At 42.0% G+C, this 15,292-nt stretch overlaps 1 protein-coding gene across 1 annotated transcript; it reads right to left on the minus strand.

Annotated features, from left to right (window-relative positions):
• Positions 1-9,908: 9,908 nt before the first annotated feature.
• LOC311108887 (chorion-specific transcription factor GCMb-like) lies at positions 9,909-13,809 on the minus strand (the record flags this gene model as incomplete). The annotated part of the gene is made up of 5 exons (XM_084151678.1): positions 9,909-10,853; positions 11,176-11,301; positions 11,721-11,833; positions 13,047-13,299; positions 13,714-13,809. 5 exons carry the CDS (start codon positions 13,807-13,809, stop codon positions 9,909-9,911), a joined length of 1,533 nt encoding a protein of 510 aa, XP_084007804.1.
• Positions 13,810-15,292: the final 1,483 nt, after the last annotated feature.

Consider the following 15,292-nt stretch of genomic DNA (forward strand, 5'->3'; position numbering starts at 1 on the left):
GATTTAGTTATGAGGAGAAGGGTCCGGTGGTTTAGTGTTCACAAGGAGTTTATAGGCTGTTATGAGGAGAGGGGGCCGGTAGTAGCATGTCACTGTTTGCTTTGAGGATCTGGATCTGGTTCACAAGGCCTGATCCCAGATCTGTTAATGCTGTTTAGACGACTTCAATCTTGTTGTTGCCAAACTGGACCAGGCTAACTTGTGGAGGCTCAGACAGCATCACCGCTAGAATAGGCCTACTCATCAGAGGAATTGGCACAGTTGTATCCTTGATCTGTGTCCTTGCAGCCACTTAATTTGCGTTTGGTTGTGATAACATGACATCCCTAACACTGATGGCCAACCTTCATGATGACTCTGATGCATGTAGACACAGTAAATAGCATGGCTGTTGGCAGGGAGAGCAGTCACACACACACACACACACACACACACACACGCACTGTCACACACACACACACACACACACACACACACACACGCACTGTCACACACACACACACACACACACACACACACACACACACACACACACACACACACACACACTGTCACACACACACACACACACACACGTACTGTCACACACACACACACACACACACACACACACACACACACACACACACACACACACACACACACACACACACACTGTCACACACACACACACACACACACACACACATGCTGTCACTCACACAGACAGTGTAAAGTTCACCCACCAGCTCATAATAGACTTAAAAGAACAGAGAATGAAATCCTCCACAAACCACAGCCACTCTCATGACTGCTATTTTCAAAACATTTCTAGATTTCCAACTGTCTTAAACTCTGCACCAATTCTTCACCCCTCGAAAACAAAAGAAGGTCAGTGTGATGAAATAGTAGCAAGCCGTTCAGATCACACACGGATAAAGAACTCAAATGTGTCAGGACGTGAAAGAGAAATGACACTGTTCCCCGGCACCTTTGTGAGGAGACAGACAGACAGAACTGGGGGGCCACACCCTTGCTCTCAGTCTCGCTAGGCACTGTGTGAGTTTCTCCAGGTGTAAGACATCCTGTCCATCTCCTCATCGTCTGCGCCTGTCCTGTGTGTCCCCAGACTGTACCCTAGTCATTAACAGTCTCTGTCTACCGCATTAATAATATATAACATATTATATTGCTATTTTGGGGTTTAGGCCCGGGTTGCGTTCACATTTTGCATCTCTATATCAGTCGAATGTGATTGATTTATAAGTAATCATAAATGGGATGCACCCCAAACATGATTTCATAAAGTCATAAAGTATTGTTTCAAAACCGTGTCCAGTCAAACATGTTTGGTGTTTTGGCCTGCTTTCTTGGTATAGCTTATACAGGTTTGACCTTATACCTGTAGTCTCGTCTATTAACTAATATCAGGGATATTTTCATTTTTCAGATAATATCTCTCAAGTTATGTGATTTTTTAAGTGTGCCACAAACCTTATGACCCTGACAGTTCCAGTTTCTAACATTAAATGTAGTTTTATGAATGTGGTTGTCACATAAGTATGACAATTATTTCCATGTTGTAATATAGGCTGTTGTCTTTCTGGTTCAATTGTGAATAAATACGTCGGTTTACGCAAAGTTGATCTTGACGCAAGAGAAGTGTGTTATTTTTTTTCTGTCATAGCTTGTCTGTAAGTCGCCGTGGTTGAAGTGATTGAGTGCTTAACCATGTTTTGTTGTAGGTGCAGCAGCTGAAGTCTAGGTCTAATGTCTGCAACATATTCTGGTAAAACATTGAATCATCCCTCTAAACTTATGATAAGGATCGGCTGACCGATCGCTGACTCCGAGATAGTGTACAAGTGAAATGAAGCAGAACGGACGTTCTTGATGTTCGGATAAAGGAAGGTGTTTGCTCACGTCTCAACCAAAAATATTTGTTCAAAGTCATTAGGACGTTCGTTGTTGTTTTCAAGGATTCTCAATGTAAATGTAATTAGTTTACATTTAAGTTGATTTTATATGTTGCACTGTATCTTTAGCACCTGTTTTTATATGATATGAAACCCACTAACTGGGTGTACAAGTCATTGGATTCAGATTTTCATTGTCTGTGTATCCTATCTTAAAATGAATGGATCAGTGGTTAGCTACCTGCTAATCAAAAACTGTGTTGATACAAACCTGTGGTTTTCACGGATACAATCTGGGACCGTATTTACATGTTTGACTGTTTAGCGCTAATGCTAATTTAGTAAACAGTCAGTGTAACTTCATGGGGATTAGGAATGAGTTTAGTCATTTGGAAATGAGGGACGTGTTTATTTTCTGAGACATGAGGAAAGACATTATTTAGACCTCTCAGGGTGTTACTGTAAATAAATACTCACAGACGCCTCAAGAATACTCTATGCAGGCAGTGTCATGTCTAGCTAGTGCTCAACCACCTTGTCTGGTAGCTATTTATACGAAGTGGCTGCGGATCCGAGTTTTCTGGAACCCTCTTCCCGACAGCTAAAGGTCTGAGGCTTCTGCGCATTTGCAGGATTCTCTACTTTACAGACAGTCTCTCCTCTACTCATTCAGCTGCCCAAAGAACAGGCTACTCTATAAGAATGTGATATCAAGTTTATTTACTCATTAATATAGCATCAACTCTGTTATGATGCAGATGGCTAGTAAATTAGTTAACAAACTGTCGCGATTGGTAGCTTTAGCCTCGTTTCGTGACCACTAAGAAACTGTCTCTGTATTATGGTAACTTATCCAAAGGCAAAGATGAGTTGGCAAAAATATAAACTTGACTCTCTAACCTTACCTGTTAAAATAGGCAACTTTTTGATTGCATTTCCTTCTGGAATGTTTTTCCGTCCAAGTTCATTGGCCCCTGTTTACAGACAAACAACAGATCCTGACTCTGATCCTGACTCTGTTCCTTATTCTGATCCTGACTCTGATCCTGACTCTGATCCTGACTCTGTTCCTTATTCTGATCCTGACTCTGATCCTGACTCTGATCCTGACTCTGATCCCGACTCTGATCCCGACTGATCCTTATTCTGATCCTTATTCTGATCCTGACTCTGATCCTGACTCTGATCCTGACTCTGATCCTGACTCTGATCCTGACTCTGATCCTGACTCTGATCCTGACTCTGATCCTGACTCTGATCCTGACTCTGATCCTGACTCTGATCCTGACTCTGTGCAGGCCTTTTTGCCCACATCAGCTCTAAACTTACCTGTGAAAATAGGCCCCATTTTGATGCCCTTCCCTTGTCTAGTCTATTTTCAGTTAGTTCCGGGGGCCATCTGAGATCATTGGCCCCAGTCATTGGTTTACAGATAAACAACTGATCTTGACTCTGCCCACATCCCAAGAATTCCCCCAGAGAAAAAGGTCAATAGACGGTGATACCAGTTGGAAATCTTCCTCTGGCAGTTTACACTACAAATGATAGCTTTACATTCTGGGCCCTCTCTTTGGATCCTGTTAATGGAGGGAGGTCCGAATTATTAAGGGTTATTTTTCCATACTTACACAGTCATTGACATGGAAGTCAGAATTCTCGTTTTACACTTTTGTGTGTCAGGTCTTGGTGTACTTTCGGACACACGCCCACATGGCCCTATACGAGATCCATTAACTAATCCGTCACTGCTGGGCTACTTTGTTACAGCAAGACGGTGATTAACCTCTCTGTGCCATTGATTGGTGATTAACCTCTCTGTGCCATTGATTGGTGATTAACCTCTCTGTGCCATTGCACAGCTAATGAAAACAGCTTGACACATGGATTTTGCAGGTACCTGTACCGCACTTCTCCCTAGGCCTCTTTGGACTCATCTCATTTGTCGCAAGCATTTGATATTCCGACAGGCAGTGGGGGGATACGTACTATCCTTGGTTGTGCAGGTGCTAATCTTTCTCCGTTTGGGGTCAGGGGAGCTGTGAGAGGGGGAGTTCTGAGGCAGCGGCTGGGGGTTCAAGCCGAGCATGGCCGTCTGCTTTGTCCTTTTTCCCCCTACCCTTGCATTCAAGGTTCTCTCTGGAATACTTAATGGTTCTGTCATGATCCCTGGTGAAGGTATTGCTTTTCTTTGGGGAGAGTATTTGGAAGATGCGTTCATACTGTATGACTGAAAAGTGGGGGGCTTGAGTTAATCTGTCAGATATCTGAGGACTCCATTCTGATACCTACTATGTGCCATGAAAGTTTTTTATTTTTTTATATTACTCAATAACGGATATAGCTTCTATTGTAGTGACAGTCATTCAAGTAACAATACATTACTGTTATCCACTTCCTATCTACCCTTTTAACCCCAGTTGAGAGACCCCAATTGGAGAAGTTGAATACTGCCAGCTACATTGGAAAAGCTCTGCGTTTTTACAAGTGACACAACACCTAAACTGTCAGACTGGGCTGTCTGCTGTCAACAGCGGTTATTGTTATTACAGTACAACGCGGCAGACAAAGTTTTAAAGGGAGACAATGGCCGTTATTGAAGGAAATGTGGTGACATGGACTCTAGCGCTCAACACCCTTTAGAGTTGGTTTCAGTTGATTTATGATAATGCTACATGGCCGCGGCATTCCGAAAAGCACCAGCATTCCAGCAGCCTTTCAGGCACAGATATCGAGGCCTGGTGTAAAGAAAAACCTGTCTCTAACCATCCATTCTTAACAATTATGTGACATCTTCAGACTGGAATGCCTGAGATTCCTGCTTCGGTCATGGCTAAGGACAAAACAACAGTATCCGTCAGGCGTGACAGCTTCCTAGGCAGTCATACAGTACATGTTTGAAGGCCAGATGCATGACTGTCGTTGAGTGTCGTTGTTTGGAGAAGATAATTTAAAAAACGGTGAGAGACTAAACTCTCAAAACTGAATTATTATTGGTACACTGATCAATTCCATTGGATCAGACTGGAGGTCTGGTTGGTGTGATGAATCTGCTCAGTGGAAGTTATTGATGCAGCTCTTTTCAAAAAAACAAAATGTACAGAAGTCCCACATCAATGTTAGTTTTCACTCAGAGGGATCAGAAAGGATGAAAGGCCTTGTATGTTTGTGTGTGTGTGTGTGTGTGTATGTGTGTGTGTGTGTGTGTGTGTGTGTGTGTGTGTGTGTGTGTGTGTGTGTGTGTGTGTGTGTGTGTGTGTGTGTGTGTGTGTGTGTGTGTGTGTGTGTGTGTGTGTGTGTGTGTGTGTGTGTGTGTGTGTGTGTGTGTGTGTGTGTGTGCGTGCGTGTGTGTGCGTGTGTGTGTGTGTGTGTGTGTGTGTGTGTGTGTGTGTGTGTGTGTGTTTGAATGATACACTCGGACACAGAGAAAAAGGGCTGTGTAAATGACCTCTCTTTCTGGCTAGGAGCAGCTGAGGCCCTGCATTATCAGCCAGAGTGACCTGTAGAGAGATAGAGGCCTACAGAGCCAGAGCCGTGCAGCCAGCCTGGGCTGTATACCGCTACCACCACCGCTCAGCAGCTAATGTCAAAGTAGTAGAGGGTCTGTTGAGGAGTCTGAAAGGCCATCACTCAGGCTGTTAGAAGACTGGTTCAGTGGGCCCACCACCTGGGACCTTCCATTTTTAATCTTCACAGGAATGCTTTTTTGGGAGAATAAAATAGTCAAAGCCCCATTCTTTGTTTTGCAGATTGCAAAGAAGTGTGCAATGGTTAAAAAAAAAGAATGGAAAAAAAAGGGACATGACAATGCAGGAAGCTTATGTTTGGTGCTTTTGAAGTTCCATTTGTTTTCAGAATATGGACTTCAGAAAATACAGCCGCGTATTTTGTACTGTGCACCCTACTCGTTGTTGGCAATGCCAAGGTCCCATGATGTGTCCAACAGTCTAAGGCACAGACCAACTTCTGAGCCCCTTTTGGATCTCTTTGAAGCTATATTATTGCAGAGATAACCGGGCACCTGGTTTTAAACATGGTGTATCTCTACCCCACTGTTTGTAAACATATCCTCTTGAAGTATGGTGGTGTGGGATGAGGGCTGGGGGAGGAATATAGGGGTGGCTGCAGATTCACTAACATGAATCAGGCACCTATCAGACAGCCAGTGCTACTGCCCTGGGAGTAGTTGTGTGGTATTGTACCTTCAGAGGGGAGGATACAGGTTTAGTCAACCCCTGAGTGGAAATCAAGACAGGTTTCATGGCAGAGAAGGGCCAATGGTCAAGGGGGGTCAGAGAGGCCTAGAGGTCAAAGTTTGCCATGTTTGGGTGAAGAGTAAAAGTGACATGCAGGTGTGTATTATGTGGGTTGGAATCCACTTGTTCTGGAATGTTCACTAATGAGGGTAATTGTATTATTATTAGCTACCACCACCTCTACAATCTTAGAAAAAAAGGTGCAATCTAGAATCTAAAAGGGTTATTACACTGTCCCCATAGCAGAACCCTTTGAAGAACCCTTTTTGGTTCCAGGTAGAATCCTTTTGGGTTCCATGTAGAACCCTTTCCACAGAGGGTCCTACATGGAACCCAAAGGGGTTCTACCTGGAACGCAAAAGGGTTCTACCTCGAACCAAAAAGGGTTCTCCAATGGGGACAGCCTAAGAACCCTTTCGTAACCCTTTTTTTTTGTACTACAATTTGTTGTACATTTACTACAATATAAACCATTGATAGTGTTGAAAGTTATTTTGATACGATGATGATTATATGGTGAGGTTTAAACAGCAGCTAAATTGATTTTACTTGTTTTCAATCCAGTGTGAATGTGAGTTGAGTCAATGCTTCAAATAAATAATTCATACTTCCCAGGTTTACCCTATAGAAACCAGCTGAAACTGGACTTTGAAATAGTGCTACCACTCACTGAAACAAGCACCACTATGTAGGTCTACAATTTGGTTACCAATTTAGTTCAGTCTTTGATTAGATCTAGAAAGTTACAAGCTCAAACAGGACTGTAGAATAAAGCCATGACCCATGCCATACAGAGGGGAATGGTATTGTAAATGAGATCCTTTCAGTTAAACAAGTTAGGTTTGATGAATCACTCAAATCTCTGCTGTTGAAAACTAAATGTTAGTCTAAAAGAAATGGGAGATAATGTCTAGATGCATTCTATAGTGGAGATCAAGTTTATGAATTGCCTGGCTGGGCTGATGAGACACTGGATTGCGCAGTCAGATGGAACAGAGTAAATAGGCATTGTAACGTCATAGATTTAGCCGGTGGTAACTTGTGGAATAGACACCAGCTGGAATACTGTTTTAACCAATCAGCATTCAGGATTAGACCCACCCGTTGTATAAAGCATTATAGCCTACCATGCACTGTAATATAATCTATGATTCTAACATACTATCATCAGCCACGTCTATAATTTTAAAGATAATATGTAGGCTAATTGTCACTATACCTATACTGCCTATGTAGTCTCATGAGCTCTACCTTACATTTCAACGTTTTTACAAACATGTTGTATATGAAATGTGTTTTGCTGTCAAAACGCTGCATTTTAGGTGTAGGCCTACACATCCAGCTCAACTATCCAGAAGAAGCTATGTCTCTGTAAAAGTAAGCCAATACAAGGTAATAACTTTCTGTAGGGCTGGCACAATTACTGTATAATCCTGTAACTGAAAATTGTGTACAATAAATGTGAACTAAAAATAATAATCGTCATATTCAAGTAGATATAGTTTACCCAATAGCAGTTTTTCATTTTTACATGAAGTGGGTAAACCCATTTTGCGAGCAAACCGGCACGGTCAGGATGAGAAGCTTAGTTTCCAAAAGTTCCAATCGGTTAAAACGAGTTGTTTTTGAGACAGGGGAGTCACCAAAGCTGTGTTGTATTCATTAGGTATGTCGTAGAAAATTGTAAAAGATGCATTATGATGCATTACAAGCTCAAAACATTTTTCAACAAAAATGACAATTATGTCAAGAACCATGGCGATTTGTGTGATAATTAATCGTTACCCAAAATTCCATAATCGTCACAGCCTTAGCTTTCCGAAATATTGAGACAGAGCGTTATCAGTCTGTGATCTGTCTGTCTGACAGGGGTACAGTTATGTCTCCAGTCAGCACACAGTTACGCTAAAAAGGATCACATCCCTGGTGTTACCTACTCCTCCACATATGGACAAACTGATTCATGGCTCACACCACCTCTGTCATTACAATAATAGTGAGTCATTTGTTTATCGAGACGGGAAAACTCCCCGGCGGAGTCAGCGAAATGAAGCGGCGCCGCTTCCCTGCTGAACCGGCCGCGAGGAGAGATACTGTCAGCGATCTGTGTTACCGGCATTCTCGAATGGAAGGACAAAGACATATCGCTCTCTCTCTCGTCCCTACCCTAAAATGGAGGGAAATACTTGTCAGGGCGCCTCTGAACCACAAGGTTAAACGCGTCCGGATAGCAAACCTGACGATGAATTACCCAACTTCATCCCTTTTGACACGAGTACATCCTTTTCTGAATGAGTAAGTGTGTACTGTATTTGTGGGGTGGCAAGTAGCCTACGTGTTTTGTCTTATTGTCCTCGTCCCCCCAGTGTTTTAAAGCAGCCGACATTGTTTAAATTGCAAGGTCTTTCAAAGGGCTGGAGGTTAATGATAATTGGAACAAAACAAAGGCCATAACCACAAAATCAGAATGTGTCAAATCTATGGTGGGAGCTCATTGAATTTTAATGTCACATAATTATGTTCAGAGACTGTACAGTTCAAGACATTTTACATTTTAGTAATTTAGCAGACGCTCTTATCCAGAGCGACTTACAGTTAGTGAGTGCATACATTTTTCATACTGGCCCCCGGTGGGAAACGAACCCACAACCCTGCACCCACAAGACTGCACTTACAGTTGCACTGGTACCAAGAGCACATTCATTATGCTTTTGTAGCCCGTCCCAGTCTATAGAACATTTATTCCAGTGCCATCGGAATATAACGTGATATTGTAACACAGACAAAATACCTTAAGAATACATATTCATATTCTATAAAAAAAAAAAATCAGATTTTTATTTATTTATCCAAAGGCAATATTTTGTTTTACATTTTAGCAGACACTCTTATCCAGGGCGACTTACAGTTAGTGAGTGCATACATTTTTCATACTGGCCCCCTGTGGGAAACGAACCCACAACCCTGGCGTTGCAAGCGCCGTGCTCTACCAACTGAGCTACAGGGGACTTCATAATAACTGCAGGTTGGCATTTATTGGGATGACTCGTGTACAGGAGGCAGCTCTGCAGAGTGGTCACTAGCTGACACAGCCACAAAGTCATAAAATCTGATTTTAAACCTAACCTTAACCCAACCACACTGCTAACCCTAGAGCCTAGCATGCTAGCAGATACCCATAGACTTCCAGTCATTGCGCTAACGCTATTTAGCCTTAGCTCACGAAACTACCTCTAACTTCCTTCATACTGGACACAGAGACATAAAAATGGTATCCACAAGTTCATCTGACTCTGGGGAAGTAGATACATGGCCTCATTGCCAAAATCCCGAAGTATCCCTTTAAGACCAAAAAGCAAATTTGTTGTTTTCATAAATGTTTAAGATATTGCCAATTTTGACTTTGCAGCTGGCCCATCTAGCAGAAACCGCTCAGTTCTGCCTCCAGGGCAAGTCTCATGACAATAAAGGTCAACCTGCATAATATTTACATTTACATAATAACTGCATTGTGGCTTTTCCTTATGCATTAAATGCAAATTGGGAAATGTTGTGAACATCCTAGATGACTGTCATCACTAGCAGTCCAAATGCATTCCAACACCTCAAATATATAAATAACAATAGATATTCACAAACCTGATAAAAGGTGTCAATAAGTCTGCTCCAAGTGTTCATTCTGATCATTTGTATACAGGGCACAACTATCAAACGTACTCCTCCGTCATATCTCCCTCTTATTCGTTCTGTTGGTGAGCTTTTAGTACCCTACTCCGTCATATCTAAGCGGATGAGAAACCCTGTCGGGATAGCTGTTGGACGCGTAGTTGCTGTATCGGTAAGTGTCAAAGTTCTCTGCCCTCTCGATTTTGGCTGGCAGGGTTTCCGGTTGGTACGACAGCGCCGACTTGATGACCCCGGAATCTTCTGGAATCTTTAGATCGGAGTAGGAGGTGGGCGAGCTGTCCTCGAGCAGGGAGTTGCAGTTGGGCAGGCCCTTGACGTCGTAGATGTTATCGCCATATTTGACCACAGAGGGCTTGAGGCAGGGCTGGTAGGACACCTTGGTGGTGGTGGTGATGATGGTCTGCAGGGAGGCGGGCGTGGCTGGCACCGGGCCCGTCAGGGTCCTGCACGGATACTCACTGTTGTAGTAGTGGTGGTTGGCGTTGCCAGGGAGCTGCCCGTATTCACATCGCTCCCCGTATGTCCCCTTGCCCAGGATCTGCTTCCAGCCGTGATGCTTGCTGCTGGTAGTGTCGTAGCTGCTGCGGTCATGACCCGAAAGGGTGCTGGTGGTGTGAGGTGTGGTGGTGCTGGTACCCAGGCCCAAGCTCACCTTGCTGGGCTCAGGGGCCTCTGCCTGGGGGCTACTGGGGTCCTTGTAGAGGGCTGTGTAGGAGCCAGAGCCTAAATAGCCAGGCACAGCAAAGTCGTAGCCACATGGAGGCCGGGGCATGTACAGACGGTGGTTGGCCGGCTTCTGGAGCGTGGAGGGGGCCTCGCCCAGGGTGGTGTGGGAGTCGTAGGCAAACTTGTAGGGCTCAGGATTCTGGAAGGGCGGGTAGTGCTGGGTCTTGTAGGGCTCAGGGTTCTGGAAGGGGAAGTTGGACTCAGGGATGATGCTGAAGCGGTCAGGGCCCTCCATGCAGGACAGCTGGTGCAGGTTGGGGAAGGGAGCGCCCAGGTCATGGTATCTCCCAGTCTGAAGAAGTAATAGTACACAACAGTACATATTAGTGATAGGCTAGTCAAGTCCACTGCATCTAATGGAATAAATGGCATGTGTGTATTTTGTGAATTCTTTACTTGGCAATCTCCTTGTAGGTGCATAGGGCTTTTACAGTATTCGAGGTGCAGGTCACAAAGTGCTTATTGTATCAGAGAGCCACCCAGTCTAAACAACCACAACGAGCAAGCAAAGGCAACAGTGGCAAGAAACATCTTCCTATAGGAAAACAATTGAGAGGAACCAGGTAGACATAATTCAGAGTGCATATATGACCATGGAGGGTAAATGCTCTTACATCTGATTCTACCAGCCTCCTCTTCTGGGAGAAGTGTGGAGAGGACATCTTCCTCTTCACTGCACTTCTCCGGGCCTCCGTCTCAGACTTACTCTCTGGTCTGGCGTGGTCATGGACTCCCTTAGCCTGCAATCACATCAACACATACTACGATTGTTACTTTCTTGAAATAATTTAGAAAACCTTTGGTCACGCACTTGGATTTTGTATTGTTTTTATCATGAATTAAAATTCTTTGCCTTCAGATTTTATTGATCAAATATCAAATCTATGAACCCATGCTAATTGCTAATTCATTGTCAAAAAATTGCAATACTAAAACCTTAACACTTTACTTGCAGATTTGCTTAAAAACCGCTAAACATCTATAGTATATTAACCATCACATGAAGTAAGTACAAAAAAATATATTGTACATGGTCTTTATAGGTAATAAATGCTTTATACATGATGATCAACAAATAGGTTATTAATGGTTTAAAAGGAAGGAAAACCTTTAAATAAAGTGTTACCGGAATCTCAATTGAGAATATGAGCCCACAAACCTGGAAGAATATGACTTTTCCATCTATTCTCCAGAAGTTGGTGACGGGGTAGCCACTGTGTCCTCTGCATGGCATCAGCTCCAGAGCAGAGCTACAGCTGGGGCACAGCTTCTCTGGAGAACAACCACCAGTACACACAACCACACAGTTTTAAACAACCACACAGTTTTAAACAACCACACAGTTTTAAACAACCACACAGTTTTAAACCACCACACAGTTTTAAACCACCACACAGTTTTAAACCACCACATAGTTTTTAACAACCACACAGTTTTAAACAACTACACAGTTTTAAACCACCACACAGTTTTAAACCACCACATAGTTTTAAACAACCACACAGTTTTAAACAACCACACAGTTTTAAACAACCACACAGTTTTAAACAACCACACAGTTTTAAACAACCACACAGTTTTAAACAAGGCCATATTACAACAGATTCACTCCATGCTTCAAATAAATGCTTAATTCATTTTGCATTTGGCTTCACTTTGGGCTGATAGTATAAAAGGGACTTTTGTATTCTAGTATTGTACGATTATTTATTAACTATTATACTTTTCTGGATGTGAGAGGACAAACATAGTGTGGAGAGTGGTCACAAGTGAAATAATTAATAAGATACAAAATAAAAGCCCTCACTGTAAAAATACACACACACATTTATATATATATATATATATATATAAATGTGTGTGTGTATTTTTACAGTGAGGGCTTTTATTTTAAATTAGACACATACCTTATTTTTTATTTTTTTTTCAGTCAGACCAACAATATTGTTTAATAGAAGTTGTTTAACTAGGTGTTCTATATATAAAGCTGTTTATTATGTTACCACGAACTTTATAGTCTGAGCACACCAAGAACCTAATTGGTTTTTCAAAATACAACCAAGAATGTTTTCCATACATTTTGACCGCTCCTGTAGGCTATTCTCACGCTTTAAGTATCTCGACTTCAGCAAACTTTGTTTCTACTACTACAGCATAAGTGAGGATATTATGATGAAGCACAAAGTGTCACATTTTATATAGTGTGTCAATGTGATGACTGAATGAATGAGTCAGATGTAGCCTACCAAGTGTTTACACCTGATGTAACGTTTAATATATATTTCCAGAGTGGGGTTATATTCTCAAAAATAGTCGACATAGTCGACAGGCCCAATAAGTAGGCTATCATTATGAATAATTTGATACAGCACCAATAGCTGCATTGTTAATGTTACAGTGGCATAATGTTTTCATTCTTTTTCCGATGAGACGCGTCGGCAGGTGTACACCATGCAATACAGCTGTGCATAATGCCTTTACTCACTTTGTTGTTTTTGTCGTGCTTTGTCGCAGATCGCTGGTCTGAGCTGGAGTTTGCTTCCGTCAGCCAGCGTGCAGTTTCGGCCGCAGACTACAACGCCCAGGCAGGACTTCTTGAGAATTTGACAGTTGTGGTTGTTGGTGTTCCGCATTGCCCATCCGCTCAGGTGGCGCTGTGCGTTCTTGTCCTCCCCACTGTAGATGTAACGAACATACCCATCCGTCCACTCCTGAAATGCATCATACTGCTTTGTGTCCTGTCAGAATTAGGGGGAAATATAGATTTGGATAGATTCCTTATTTTCAAGTGCTTTCTAAATGGATAATAAGGTTATACACGAAAATTACAGGCCAATGATTAGAATATACCTGGCTAAAATACGTTTTGATTGTGGAGAGATCCGAAGGTATGGCCATAAAGTGCAAATGAATATCTTATAGCTGAGTTGTGAAAGCATATTAGGCAAATCATGACAATCTGCGTGCAAACTAATTTATCCTGAACTCTGTATATCTTTAGGCTACAAATTGAAACAATGATTTATTCGATTTTACCTTGACATATTTTGATTATCAAGTGCTATATAATGTGGAAATGTAAATATATATTATTGAATAGCGTATATTCTAAAGTGTATCGTAAACTGTCATAATGAGAGATTTTTACATACCTGAGGCAGTTTTGGGTCGTTGATATCCCACGTTAACTTCATACCGAAGGAACAAACACAGTCCGGGTCATCAAACTGTTCCGAGGACTTTGACATCTTGTAAGATTCTCACAATTTTACGGTTTTTTAACTTGACTCATAGCAGGAACCATCAATAGGCCTACAGATACCGTCCCCTAGACGCGCACCTTGTATCCCCTGTCTTTTATCGGTGTTAATCCAAGGTTCCCTTGCGTCCCGAGGAGTGTTGAGCGAAGCCAGGGGAGTAGCAAGGTGAATGACTAAGTCTACAGGTAAGGGCTGTCTCGTCTATGTAAAGGAGGAGGAGGCAGGGCTAGAAAATCTTTCTAGCCTCAGCTCTGTTGAGGCTGAGCACTGTGCACTTTCAATTCACCTGAACCGTGGCGCTGCCCTCCACTTATCCTACTGCTTGGCGGTTTCCCGGAGCATTCCTTCCTAGCACTGTGTATGTATGAAACACCAAAAACAATTACCTATGCTGTTGCCTATATCTATGTTGATCTTGAATACATTCAAACGTCATGAAATTACCCAAGGCCGCTGACAAACGTTTCTTTATCCCTCATCGTAGTTCTTGTGTGGTTTTTACTCTTACGTTATTTATTTTATTAGATTTTATATTATTATCTATATTTGTATTATTATTATTATTATTATTATCACCGCATTGTTGGGAAAGAGCTCCAAAGGTAAGAATTTCACTGTACTGTTTTCAACCTGTTGTATCCTGTGCACGTGGCAAATAAACTTTGAATTGTGTAACTTTAAAACGATGGAAATAGGTCTATAGGCTATTTGTTTCCGTGATTTTTTGGGCGATGATGCTTGCAGTTCTGGCAGGAAAAGTATATGTGTTGTAAATTTCAAACCTGTTGGTTAGGATTAACGATTAGCTCATAAATCAGCATAAATGTATGTGAGTAATCTGAATGTGAAATAACCACAGTCAACGGCTACACAAGTAGCCTACAGTGTCAGGTGTCAAGTGATCTATCTGAGATCATTAGGAGTTGTTGTATGTAAACCTTAAGCCACACTGACATGTAAACATCAAAACAACCAGGGCTGCACATTAACAACAAACAAATCATCAGTCATGGGCATTGTTAACGAATTTCATGTTTCAGCCTATAGGCCTATATTTTTGTAGGATACACCCATGTCTTTACGAATTTACCTTTTTGTTTTATTGTGGAATGTTATTCACTTTTCTTTTATTCGGGAATCTGATCAGGCATGGTAATAGTTTGGATTTTTTCCCGAAAGTATTTTACATTTGACGCATGTCAGGGATTTGCATGTTTCCGTTAGCCAAATTGGCAGTTACTAGGCTGATCAAAACTCGATACGGTTTTATCCACTTTTTTCAATTATTATTTTCCTTCAAGTGAAATCAAAATATATTTGCTTTCCATTATTCATTGCGTACATTCCCTTTTCACAGAAGGCCTAAGTTGTGTAATCATTAGGCTATCGCTTAACAGTTGTTGTTATATTTACCTACAAATGGCAAAGCACACTACACAATAGAAATTAATAGAGTGTATCTGTCACTGTT

Source organism: Coregonus lavaretus, assembly GCF_964263955.1.
Source record: "Coregonus lavaretus genome assembly, chromosome: 34".
NCBI classification, from domain to species: domain Eukaryota; kingdom Metazoa; phylum Chordata; class Actinopteri; order Salmoniformes; family Salmonidae; genus Coregonus; species Coregonus lavaretus.